At 38.1% G+C, this 13,736-nt stretch overlaps 1 protein-coding gene across 2 annotated transcripts; it reads left to right on the top strand.

Moving 5' to 3' along the window:
* Positions 1-2,822: 2,822 nt before the first annotated feature.
* CRYBA1 (crystallin beta A1) lies at positions 2,823-5,908 on the top strand. Of its 2 annotated transcripts, none has more exons than XM_053455632.1 (6): positions 2,823-2,862; positions 3,634-3,698; positions 4,292-4,410; positions 4,873-5,014; positions 5,157-5,299; positions 5,557-5,908. In XM_053455632.1, exons 1-6 carry the CDS (start codon positions 2,832-2,834, stop codon positions 5,702-5,704), a joined length of 648 nt encoding a protein of 215 aa, XP_053311607.1. In that variant the 5' UTR covers positions 2,823-2,831; the 3' UTR covers positions 5,705-5,908. The 2 variants fall into 2 exon arrangements, with proteins under 2 accessions (XP_053311607.1, XP_053311608.1); XM_053455633.1 differs by having other exon boundaries at positions 2,824-2,862; positions 3,637-3,698.
* The last annotated feature ends 7,828 nt before the right edge of the window (positions 5,909-13,736 follow it).

The following is a 13,736-nucleotide window of genomic DNA, read 5'->3' as shown; positions in this document are numbered from 1 at the left end:
TATAACCATGAAAAATCTCCCACCTCTCCCTTGCCCCACTAACCCTAGGCTCACTCGTGACACTCCAGCACTACACACTGACGCACACTCACTCTAACACTAAAACCCACATGTACAAAAGTGCTGACACCAACCTCTAACACAGTGAAGATAACACCCTACACTCACGTACACATCTTGCTAACACCATATGTTGACACGCACATTAAAACTAACACAATGCATTAACACACACTCTAACACCATACAGTAACGTACACAAACATGTGGGCTAACATCATACACACATGTTAACACATACTAACACAAACACACTGCACTGTCATACAATAATACACACATTAATATGGTAACAGATACATATACTCTCTCACATGTACATACACACACTAACACAAACTCTCTCCCTCTGCCATCACGCACACAGCCCTCCCCCTTACCTTGGCAGAAGCCTTATGATCGCTCTGTGCAAGCTAAAATACCATTGTCGTCCTACTAAGGTGGGGTCATTTAACGTGTGCTATGTGATCCTGCTGGGTGCCTCATTTACCAGAGTGCCTGGGAGAAGTGCTCCCTCCGGACCCATCTTAGCACACCCCTGAAAGGTGCTTCATACTTTTTAAAGTCAGTGAGTTGATACCACAACTCCTGTGCAAACTCTCATGCTGACTCCCCTTTTACTGATTAACATTGCATTGTTTTCCAGTAATTGTTTTATGTAGAAATTCAGTCTGCGTGTGCCACCGCATCTTGCTAGACAGGCCTAACATGTCAGGGAATGGAAGGGGGCTTAGCAGCCTCGCAAAGTGTTTCACGGGCACATTCTGCATGATACACATGAAAAAGGGACCTTTCCATTTAATGATACAATGATGCACTCACAGAACCTCCTGCAGTAGTCTGTTGGTATGTGTAGCAAGCATGTATGCCAATAGTTAGACAGGTCCCAACAGGATTCAGTCTTGAGCCATGCTGCTAACGTATATGTGAACACACCAATGCCTTATCATACACAACATACTATAAGCATGTGCGGGAGATCCAGTCCAGGGGTGCTGTTAAATGGAAGCACACAGTTGCTAATAGGCATCCACAGAGATTTTTCTAAAAGCAGGTCAAAAATTAGCCATGCCCAGTATAGGCAAATTGAGGTGGGATATGAGTGGGTATACGGTTTTGCTATGTTTAAAAGACAACAATAACATAAATGAGATATGGAGCACTGGCTAATGGCAGATCCCGATATTGTATGGGAACAAAGAGGGAACTTTATAGCGCAACTATGCAATAAGTATGCCCCAAGCCATGCAGATCTCAAATATTACAACCCCATATCATGTATCCTGACCACTTACAAACAATATAAATTATATAATATAATAAAAACAGGACATTTTAATGTGACAATGGACCCCTCCCTGGACAGATCTAGGCACTTCAGACATCTTTCAACCCCCAACTCCATCAATCAGATATACTCTTGGAGATCTACTCATACAAAGAAGAGTGCAGGTATTCTCACATGTATAGACAAATTGAACATATTTTACTTAGCAAACATTTACTACCTCAGCATAGAGCATCAAGCCACCAGGAATGGAGACAGTCTTAGAAAATACCCCCCCCCCAATCAGGACATTAAGTTAGAACAATGAAGCAATGGTACCTGACACAGTAACGCAACAACCATTAACACTTTTATATCCACAACAGAAGGTCAGGGTGAGGGGGGCAATCATCTTTAACAGTCTCCCACATTGTCCATATATGCTAAGATTTAAGAGATGCCAGGATAGTCCCTTAACAACAATAAAAGGCAAAAAATAATAAATCGAGCCAATACATTTTGGGAGCATGCCGCTTATAGAAAATGCCATGAAATCTCTTATGAGGCGGTACTTACACTCATCTACATTGCAGAAGATATTTAATCTCCCTTTAGGCAACTGCTTCTAGGGGTGTGGGCAAAGGGGAGAATGGTTTCACAACTAGCGGGACTGGCCATACCTTGTAGACCTATGGAAGACCTAGGATGCCCCAGATATAATCAAAGAAAAACCCAAAAAATAATAATAATTGGATGACCCAGACTTTTGGGGATTTTTTTGTTTATTTTGTGTTGTTGGAAGTGGACATAGTACATAATTTGATGTAGTTGTATTGTTCTACTTATTCCGTGTTAACATACGGTAATTGCTATGTGACTTGGTAACACTGTAACATAGGAAAATCTATAAAATATTTGACTGAAAAAGCTAAGCAAAGTCATGTAATAGGAGAAGTTTGATATTCGGCCTCCGGATCTATTGCTTCGTATATAGGCCAACTTATGATTTAATGTTCAACTAAACATTTCATAAACCACTATGTAACTGTTGTTTTTTTGTATATTCTAAACATATAACTCTTATTATTGTATGTTTTTAATCTATGAATTTTATCATTCTATTTTTTTTCTGGGGTTAGTTTATATAAGCATAGATAACGCATACATGTATGACTGAAACAAAATTAGATAAAAAAAAAATAACAAAATGAGATGCACATATATTGGACCAATGAATGAAACAAATGATATCTGTAATATTTGATATGCTCGCATAGTAGAGCTCTCGGACAGAGAAGTGAAGTCATGGGCAGCGAAGTCATTCATGCAGACAGCAATTTATATTTTGCTGGGCAGAGACTCAGATAAGAGGCCTGGGATCAGCAATAGACAATAGCACAGACCGTATTGTGCTGACATGGGGTGAAAAGCTGGCATTGAGACCTACCCACATTCAGCCTATATAAACCCCTGGGCTAGGGGAACTGAAACAGGCAAGTTCCAGATGGAGATCCCAGCAGTTCAGACTGAGCGAGGTGAGTGTATTGCTCATACAGGGTTCCGGAATGCAAACCGTACAGAATCCAGCGTTACTGAGAGATGGGAACAATAATTATGGTAGAATTTATAGTCATTAATAGCCTTGTGAATATTACTAGAAAGGTGTCAGTCTCTGGCTCATAAGGAATATTGACTTTTTTAACTAGTGCGAACTAAACACAATGTTATGTTTGTCCAGAACATTTGAAAGGATTGAAAAGTTTAGAAACAAACACCCAACAGACAATGTGGTCGCTGCTTTCAGCGTGGGGGACCCATAGGTACCTATGTATCATTAGCAATTGCATCACTTCCGTGTCACAATTATAAGCTTTGTGCAGAGTAATGTGTTTTCACAAAAAATGAGATGGCCAAGGTAGCATATTTTTACATCACATGTCCTGTCTTTGGCTTATGGATGACTCATTTTTAAACATAATTATGGCCAAAAGACTGTTCCTTAATCTTGTCCTCAAGTAGCCTTAACAGGAGAAATTTTAATGTGATCACTGACTTAAGTCTAGCGATGTGATTGTTATTTGCTATTAGCCAAGGATATCTTCAAAGCCTGCCTCTCGAGGACATGGCTGAGAAAACCAAGGTCACACTAGGACAAGCCTAATTTGGCATAACAAAGCTTGAAGAGTGAAAAGCAGCTTGTTTCTATTTCAGCATTGTCGTTCTTGCTTCCAAATATGATATTCCAATGCTTTTACCATTCATATGTCAGAAATATAAGGAATGATTGGCATTCATTTCTTTTCTAGAAGACATCACATCTGAAAAAATGGCCCAGACCAACCCGCTTCCCGTTCCTCTAGGACCCTGGAAGGTATCTACACATTTAGGGTGCTTGTTTTGGATTGTTTATGCAGGATGGATACAACTATTTAACACAGAACTAATGACGAATGAAGAATCATCCTATATCTGTTAAATAAAATCAAATAGGAACAAATGATAAAACATCACTACCAAATAGGGAAAGTGTTCTGTTTACTTTATTGTATTTCTGTTACATAAAATAGCTTTGTTTGGCATCAAGAACCAAAAACCATGGGACCGGCTAAACAAAAATAATCATACATCATCCTTATCATCAAATGGTATAAGTAGAAGAAAGGGAAAAAATACAGCATGCATTCACCATCTTGATCTGAATTCCTAGGCCAAGTCTCGAATCAACACTGACCTTTGGACGAACCATGACTGTTTAATTCATTCAATTCATTTTCCCTAAGAAATTACATTTAAATAGCTTCTATGATACTTTTGTAGGAAGGCAAGACCGCTTGGGCATAATCCAGACTTTATGTTGGGAGTTGTCCCAGAATAACATTTTCTGTGGGTCATTGTTGATAGCAATGGGAGAGTGTAGGGCTACCATTCAATGATACTGTACGTAATTGTGCTTTAAACATTCAGATCACAGTTTACGACCAGGAGAATTTCCAAGGAAAGAGGATGGAGTTCACTGCTGGCTGTGCAAACATAATGGAATGCGGGTTTGACAATATCAGGTCTTTAAAGGTGGAATGTGGAGCGTAAGTACCAACAATATGAACATACATAGACTATGCCTGGAGTGTCTGCCACAAATATTACGAGCACAGAACATACTCCATATATTTCTTTCTGTCTCTTACCCAGAACACAGACAAACCTGTGCGTGTTTTGTTCATGTTCCATATATTGCCAAATCTGGATTTAACTACTAAATAGACATGAAGACCACTTGTGACCCCCTACAAAAGCTTTGTGCATGGCGAATAAACAGAAAATGGTCAGATGTTAAAATTAAGACCATCCCCAGTACCCCTAAAGAAAGTGGTACACAAGACATAAACCTAGTCTAGAGCTCTTTCTTGTACGGTGGTGCAGAATGTGTTGTCTTTAGGTATAATATATGCTAACATATTACATACTAAGTTTAAAATAAAATCTCTGTTTTCAGTGTAAAGAAGCTCTTTCCCTCTGAGTTTGTTTTGTTCCTTCTTCTCATGTAGATGGATAGGATATGAGCACACTAGCTTCTGTGGCCAGCAGTTTGTGCTGGAGCGAGGAGAATACCCCCGATGGGATGCTTGGAGTGGCAGCAACGCCTATCACATCGAGCGACTGACATCTTTCCGCCCAATCTGTTCTGCTGTAAGTGTGTCTCAAATGAAACGGCATACATAGTTTCAGATTTATTTTGCTCTTCTGATATAAATGCAAAACAAGGTTTTCTAGGTAGGTGCTATTGCCCCGTCTCCAATGATTCTCAGTTATTCCTTGTCTCCATGTGCAGAACCATAAGGAATCCAAGCTGGTCATCTTTGAGAAAGAGAACTTCATTGGGCGCCAGTGGGAGATATGTGATGACTACCCCTCACTGCAGGCTATGGGCTGGGGTAACAATGAGGTTGGATCCATGAAGGTCCAGTGTGGATCGTAAGTGAGACTAGTGATTAAAACAGATCTCCATCCGCTATAACTGCAAGCCGTTTTGCTTCAAAGCCACGTTATAATGAATTTGCTAGTCCATTTGAAGACCACTGAGATACATTTTGCTCTATGTTAGCTCCGCCAAAAAAAGCTGTATACATTTTCCTTACTAAAGAAAGGGTACAGATCCATAAGAATCTGAAATGTTTAGAGCATCCCAATATGTAAATGTTCATGGCCTCTCTGTTGCCTTTTGCTTGCAGATGGGTTTGCTATCAGTATCCTGGTTACCGTGGTTATCAGTACATTCTGGAATGCGATCATCATGGAGGCGAGTACAAGCACTGGAGAGAGTGGGGCTCCCATGCCCAGACCTTCCAGATCCAGTCTATCAGACGCATACAGCAGTAGAGGACCCAGACGCTCCTGTCACTCACCATTACTGTGTTAGCGAGAGGTCACCATTCACTGGCTCACGGTGGTGCTACCAATCTCTTTTAACACTAATTTAGAAGAAACAGAAACCTTTCTTGTACTGTGAATGCATGTTGGTAAATTACTTCTCAATTGTACCAGCAGCTAAACTGAAAAATAAATGTAATACAAAAAAAAAAACACATTGTTATCTTGTTTTCACCAATCTTACTTCAAAACTAGAATCATTGTTGCTTCTAGAACTGTGGAGTGATTACTGTATTGATACATTCATGGCTGGTGTTGTATGAAAGGTCAACTTGCCATTTTATCCAAAAATATTATACATATTCTCTGTTTAGCAAAAGCGTTTTGGAGAGATGCTCCCGGCTGAACCGCAATACAATATGGGAAAAAAAGCAAACGCAACTCTTTGGTTTCTGCAGCCCCTATGAGCCCCCCCCTTATTATTAGTTTCATACAGCGCCATCATATTCTGTAGCGCTGTACAATGGGTAGACAGGATATAAGTAGTAAATAACAATTTGACTTACAGAAACAACAGGTGAAGAGGGTCCTGCTCAAACAAGCTTACAATCCAGTGGGGGGTCGGTGTATATTACACAGAAGGAGATCATTGGATGAGTGGAGACACCAGGAGCCTGAAGCAGTAGCCTTGGTGGCCCTGTGGATGACTTTCCAATGTTCTATGTCAGCATTTTATGAATATAGCGTGTGAAGAGTATTTATAAACAATCTGTGTCCTTTACAAGGGGCAATTATAATTCAGTTACAAAAGCTATTGTTTTCAAACACCATAAAGGTTACATACAATGTAACTTTCCATCACAAGATTACAGAAAATACATTGAAGACAAGCTTTTTAATTCATGGCCATTTTATGGTTTTAAAACAAACGCTTTTTTACAGTTATGGTCAACATTATTGACACACTTACATATTTTGGACATCATGTAAAATACCTTCTGAAAAAGTGTGTCATGAAACCTCTTATGCCTATATGAATTCATATGTTTTATGCAGAACAGCACATGATAAAACATTAAAAAATAAACGAGAGGAAAGCATAAGAAAGTAAACATTGCCATGACAAAGATTATTAGCACCCTCTTGAAGAATTCAAAAAAGTTTGAAAAGAACTAGATCATTGCCGTGACTCACCTATGATAAATTGTCAGTGCTCACATGACTTGAATTAAAGTCATCATTGATTAGTTAATGCTTAAAAAGGCCACTTTTATTCCATTCTTCATTCACAATGGTTAGGACACGAGAACATCAGAAATGCTGTTATTATCAAACATAAGAATTCTAAAGAGTACAAGGCCATCTCCAAAGACCTTGGCATCCCTGTTTCAACAGTTTGCAATGTTATTGTTTGCTGCTCATGGAATTGTCAAGAACCTCCTAGGACGAGGTGACCAGAGGAAAATGGATTGACGTCTTCAAAAGGTTGGTATAAACTGTGGAAAAACATCCACATAGCTTAAGGCTGACCTGAACCAATCAGGAGCGATGGTTTCAACAGGTATCATTTTCCACACACTAAACCATGAAGAGCTTTATAGTGGAAGACCAAGAAGGACCCCACACTGCTGAAAGCAAAACACAAAAAGGCACAACTAATCTTAGCCAAACCTACCTAGTGAAATCACTGTGGGAAAATGTTCTATGGAAAGATGAAACCCAAGTAGAGCTCTTTAGTAACGCAGACCAAAAAATGTTTACAGGCAACAAAATAAATACTACAGTTAAATGTAGTGGAGGATCTGCAATGTGGGGCTGCTTTCTTGCTTCTTGCACTGAAGGCTTTGAACATATTAAAGGGATTTTACAGCAAAATATGCTACCCAGTTACAGAAAACTAGGTATGGATCAAAGATCATGGGTCCTCCAGCAGGGCAGTGATCCAAAGCACACGTCCAAAGGCACAAAAGGATGGTTGAAAAAGTGGACGGTTTTACGCCTGCCATTAATGAGTCCTGATCTCAGTTGGATTAAAAACCTTTCGGTTTTTAAATCATTTGGAAATCTTTGGGGGAAAAGGAATCCCACAAACATTCTTGAACAAATTGCAATTGATGAACGAGGCAAACAGCCAGCAGACAGGTGCACGAAGCTAACAGATGGCTACAAAAAACTATTGGAGGCTGTCATTGTTGCCAAGGGTTGTGCAACCAAAAATTAGGGAAAGGGTGCCTTTAATACTGGCTAGGTCATATTTTATGTTTCTTCTGTGAAATCATTATATAAAACAGTTGAAAAGGCATCTTTTTGGTTGAATACCTTTGGACTTCCCCCTTAAATACTCTGATTATACAAAGCAGGTACAATTCCAATCATTTTTTAAAATATTCCGGAGGGGCAAATAATGTTGACCACTTCTGTAAAATAACGTGGAGCAATTTCCCGTGAGGCCACTTTTTAAGTTTCCTCTCATCCATATATCTCTTTCACAAAACTAGAACTTATTTTGCTTAGCTGTCCCAAAAAAAAAAAAAAAAAAAAAAAAAAAAAAATCGAATCTGTTTTTGAACAAGTATTCTATGTTTTTCAGGCAAATTGCACAAGCTCAGTCCAGTTTGTGGAGACACATTATGGAAATGAAAAAACAATGGAAGTTTTCAATATTTCTTTTAACGTATTACGGAAACTTAAAAGACTTGCTCAGCGATTTCATTACTAAATTTGTTTCATAACTTTCCACTGCTAATGTGATTATTTTGTTTTTTATTTTTCTAACCCCCCCCCCATTGTGACCATTTGGCAATAAGATTGAAAACATGTAGGTGGTAGGATTGTCCTAATTCACCATTTTTTCCTTTTATTGTTGTATGGTTAGAACACGCACCTTTAACTAGCATCCTCCCCCTCCCCCCGTTGACATATCTTTATATCCTACTACTATTACGGAGGAGTATGTGGATTCTATGTGATATGCTTGTTAAAGGATATATATATTTAAAGTGTTACAATTGGTATTTTAGTACTTCTACACCCTGTGAATATCATTATCATTGGAAGAAAGGACGTGATCCTGCAGATATAAGCTACATCTACTCTCAACTCCACTACTTGATATAGTAGCTCGTTTTGAATTACTACTGAAGGGGTTTAACGTAATGGATTTTTATTTGAAAACTAACTAATCAATAAACTGTTCTTTAACAAACTAGTTGTTTGAAATCTTCATTGTTGTTGTTTTCCATTATTTTGCATGGTACAGTGTTATTTCAAAAGATTCCTGCTATTTCCAAAACCATGTATTTCTTACTAGGGCATATTTATTGTATATACACTCCAATATTTAAATAATAAACCAATAATTATTTTTTTTTTTTACTTGCCCCTTTTCCTACTTAATTGTGGTAAGACACATGCTTTCCACACATAGAAGTGAGAGAATGGGGTACAAATGCACATGGGTGTTCTTTTTAAATTTCCATATTTTTCACAGTTGTTAAAACCATTAAACAAAAAAAACGATGTACATTTTCAGTAAATAACTACAAATGAGGCAAAGGTAGCGCTCAAGATCTGTTTAATAAGTGCTCAGTCATAAACTGTGAGAGGACAGGAGAGAAAACAGGTTAGACAAGTGGAACAAGGGAAGAGTAAAAACCAGAGAAAAAAAATACAGAAAAAAAAAACTCATGTTCTAGACGTTCCAATCAGACTACAAAGGGCATGTTTGATGTTCCCTTCCATTTCCAAATAGTTTTCCTAAATAAAGCAGTGATTTTTATTATTTAAAAAAAGCCCTCATACGGAATGGGGTAAAAGTTAAACTTGGATTGTTTATTAGCAGCATTGCATTCCAGGCTAGTTCACCCTCATAAATGTAGACCAAGCATTTCATGTCAAGGAAAAGCGAAATTAACTAGCCCGATGAGAAAAAAAGCATTCTGCCGAGTTGGAGCTCTGTTTTTGCGTATGTTAAAAGCAAAAATGTCATTTTCAAATAAAAAATGTTAAACCATTAGGTAGCACCGTTGCCATAAAGGGAACCTATCACACAGTGGACAAAGCGGCTCAAACATATTAGGACTGAATCCGAGAGGAGACGCCGTGTCCCCTCATATGTAAATGAAATTAACTTGCATATGGGGCTGAAATAAATGCACTCATGCAGCTCACCAGAATCACAATGCACCAGACACAATGTCAACATAGATTTAACATGTCCTTTTGGCAAAAAGCTTAACACAAATACTATTCTTTCAAAGTTTCTGCTTAGGGGATGGATGTCGTAGAAAGAATTTCAAAAACAAAGATTTAAATACAACATGCATAAATCTTCCAGCTTTAACAGTTCTATGAACAATGAGATAACCAATATTTTTCTAGGTTTCCACACGATACATTTTACTAGACCAACATATGAAAAAAGATGGCAAGTTACATATGCTTCTGGGACCCTGGAGGTCCCCATTTTTGTAAAGAAGATGTATTTTACTATGACGGCTTGGTCAAAGGCATTAACTTCAACTAAAGAAAAACTACACTCTATCTTGGGCCAGCATTGGAAATATCCAATGTTCTTACTGGGGTTTCTAAGTAATATAGTGCAAAGGATTCGGAGAACCCACTAGTAGGTGTTCTCCAAGTGCTGTAGATGTAGAAGTTAAAATCCCATGAAGCTCAGATAATAAGCGGCGCCCTCATTTTATTTTTACTTAGGACACTGTCTGAGCACTGGGTTCTGCAACAGGTGTATTCTGCTTAGCTCCCGCTGATACTTTTTTGTTTTGCAATCAGCTTGTTTTAGAGAGAGTCGGTTTAAAAAGGAAGACAAAAGGCAAAGGCCGATGGAATATAATTTTCCTGTGCTGATGTTATCATCCCTTTCTCTCCGCAGCAGCCTTAGGAAGGCAGCTAGAAGACATGATACCAAAGAGGTGATAGCAAAATAACAAAAAAGGGAAGTGCCCATAAAGTTTTGCCTCAATATTTAACATTTAGGCACACTCTACTTATCTTAAGAGGTTGGTTTAAAAGCTACCCCAAGGGACTCATTAATAAAAGGAAACTGAAAAGGGGAAAAAGCAAAAGCAACCTACCATCTGGCACCAACTTCCTCCAGCGTGTTTCCCTCTGCCCTGGCGGGCAGTTAGATGCCAACAAGGTAGGCACCCATAACGCACATAAGTCATTGCTGGGTGGGATGCTGACAAATGGGTAGCACTTTATTATGAGTAAAACAAATGGATGTAGAAATATCTAGAATCCAGGTGCAGAGCGGCAGGGACTGACCATTGCACAAGGGCCTTGCTATATACTAACAACATAGATTCTCTTTGGTGAAAAAGTTATACCAGTTTCCCAAATGCCACATCTTATAGTTTAGTTGAGTTGGCTCACACAAGAGTTCCAGGGGTTCTAATGAGGCCTTTTGTATGCATGCACAGCTAGAGCTCCTATCTATTCCAATGGGAGCACTTTCCTTCAAGCAACCAAAACCAGCACCGAAAGTGGACAGTGAACCTTAAATTGAATGGGATTTTACATTTTAAGTGAAAACGTTTACTGCAGCCTTTATACATAAGGTGATTAAAGAAAAGAGGAGAGCAGCATAGGAAACTAGGAATTGCCATGTTCTGTTGGTGGATGCATATTTCCAGATGTTAAACAATCTTTTAAACCACTTATCTCCAAAACAATTACCCAGAAAAACTAAGCACCAAAATGCATTTATTGGTGGCAAAAGGTATGTTACGATGCAAAACAACTATAAAGATGGTCTTTTCTATTTATAGAAGCTAGTTTCAGATTTTTTTTTCCAACAGTATGAAGATGGTGCCCATTACAACCATTAACATTAATACAGCCATGACCATCTTACATATCCTATAAGGAAAATAACTAGAACTTAACAAAAAATGGCCATATTGTGATAGCGTTCAACAGGTACAAACCTAAAAGCCCCCATTTAAAAGGCTATTACTGGAGAAATAAAATGACTTCCGAGTATACAGAGGACACGCAAGGTAATCAGCACTATGAGTACAATTAAAAGTAGTTTAATAGAATATTCAGTGCTAAGACCATGTTTATCATGGGTAGATGAAGGCTTTAGCCTTTGCCAGAATAGACTTGCCAAGTACCAAAAATGCACTGGGATACAAAGTATATTTTTAACGTAGTCTTTTTTCCTTTATAATAAAATAAAAAGCAGGTCTATTAGAAGGGACGCTACTTTAGTCTTTAAAGAGGAACCTTCACATCTAGTATTAAATAAAAAGAACAGGTAACAAAAGACATATGGACCATTATAACGTAAGCAGGACGTGGTAGAATGCTTCCTGGACTCTCGCACTAGGGACTGTTTATTGCTGTGCAGCTTCTCTGTAAAGCTATGTTCACAATACATTAGGATAATGTACGCCTTTGGAAATATACAATGCAGCGGTAAGATATTAGCGCTCACAGTCCAACATAAATCAAGCAGGAAATAAAATGATTAATATGCTGTATACTGGGGTGAGAATGAAGACTGGGGATAGCCTGGAATGTGAGAGCTTCCTCTTCGCATTTAAAACTAAAGCAGTCATAATTAAAAAAATTATATATATAACTTGAAAGTGTGTTCACCACCAGTTGTTTAATTGAATAGTAATAATACTATTAGTAAATCAGCAAAATTCTAGAGATAAATTACAATTTAGAAGTCTGCAAATCAAGGTCCTCCAGGAAAAAGGAAATCAAATCAACGCACCATTCCTACATCTTTACAATATGCCCAGGGGTGCAACATTCATGCTCATCAAAACATTTAGAGATTTCTTTATTTTACTTTGCTAATGTTTTTTTTTAAAACAGGACAAAAAAGAAAATATATTAATAACCCAGAAATTAGAACTGTAACATGGTAATAATTAAGACTTCTTTTTAAAATGTATTGGGGCTTAAAAATGGTGGTGGAGAGGAGTCAATATTCCTTAAAAATGACATGTTACAAATATGATTATGGAAAAACAGTCTTAGGTCACCACAGGCAGATCATTTTATATATAAACCAACTATATCACATCATTCTTGAACGGTGCAATGGCATGATGTCATGTTTTGTCATAAAATCATTGTTATTTTTTTATTATTATTTATTTAGAATAAAGACTAGATTCCACATTTTAACGGCCTACAACTGAGCAGTCCAACTTTTTATAGGGTAGCTGAATACAAACATGATACAATACTGAATTTCTCTGCAGAAAATATTAAGATTATACAAAGCATGTATGTGACCTATGCAACGCAAAGTCCAAAAGAAGGCTTGCTCAACGCTACCACACATAAGACGGCCTTAAATTTAAGCTATAGATTCCATGTGATAATTACCAGGTCATTAAGGCTATGGACTGGACTGCTTGTAGTCTCTCTTCTCTAGTTCTCCAGCAAGCTGCCATACATATATGCACAAACTATCGATTATGCCTCCCACTTTTGGACTCCATACATAAATCTAAATTTCAAGATAAAAACTCTGTGGAATCAGGTAAACAAACATTTTTTTTTTTAAATCACTTTATGCTTGTTCCCTATGGTAAAAATAAATATCCCGAGCATGACACTATGTTTTTTTCAGGAGTGCCAGAGGCAGCAGCTGGGTTTCTTAGACCAGTTAAACAGCTAAAAGGCACGTGCACCTTTTCCTGCCGCAGGGTTCAATAACACTGCATTGTGCCGCTCAACTTTATGGCAAAAAATAAATAAAAAAAAAGGTAACTGGATTTGACAAATGAAGATCAACTGCAACCAAGAGATTAACCCCTTCGTGTGCTGGAGGGGCCCACAACATGACAATAACAATTTATGTTTATTTAAATATAGCACCATTCAATCTCAAAGGAACGTTGTCATCCGCACTTGACCAGGCACCTACTGAGTTTTCCGCAAAGATGCTCATCAGAATGCATTAGAAGGCATCCAGGCAGCAGATGCATTTATAGCAGTCTCCAGCCTTGTGCATACATAACATCAAGCCTTCTCTAAAGCATTGCAGGCCACC

The sequence above is a fragment of the Spea bombifrons genome, chromosome 2, assembly GCF_027358695.1.
Source record: "Spea bombifrons isolate aSpeBom1 chromosome 2, aSpeBom1.2.pri, whole genome shotgun sequence".
NCBI classification, from domain to species: domain Eukaryota; kingdom Metazoa; phylum Chordata; class Amphibia; order Anura; family Pelobatidae; genus Spea; species Spea bombifrons.
The sequence above is the reverse complement of the archived record's forward strand: the minus strand, read 5'-3'. Positions and strand labels throughout refer to the sequence as shown.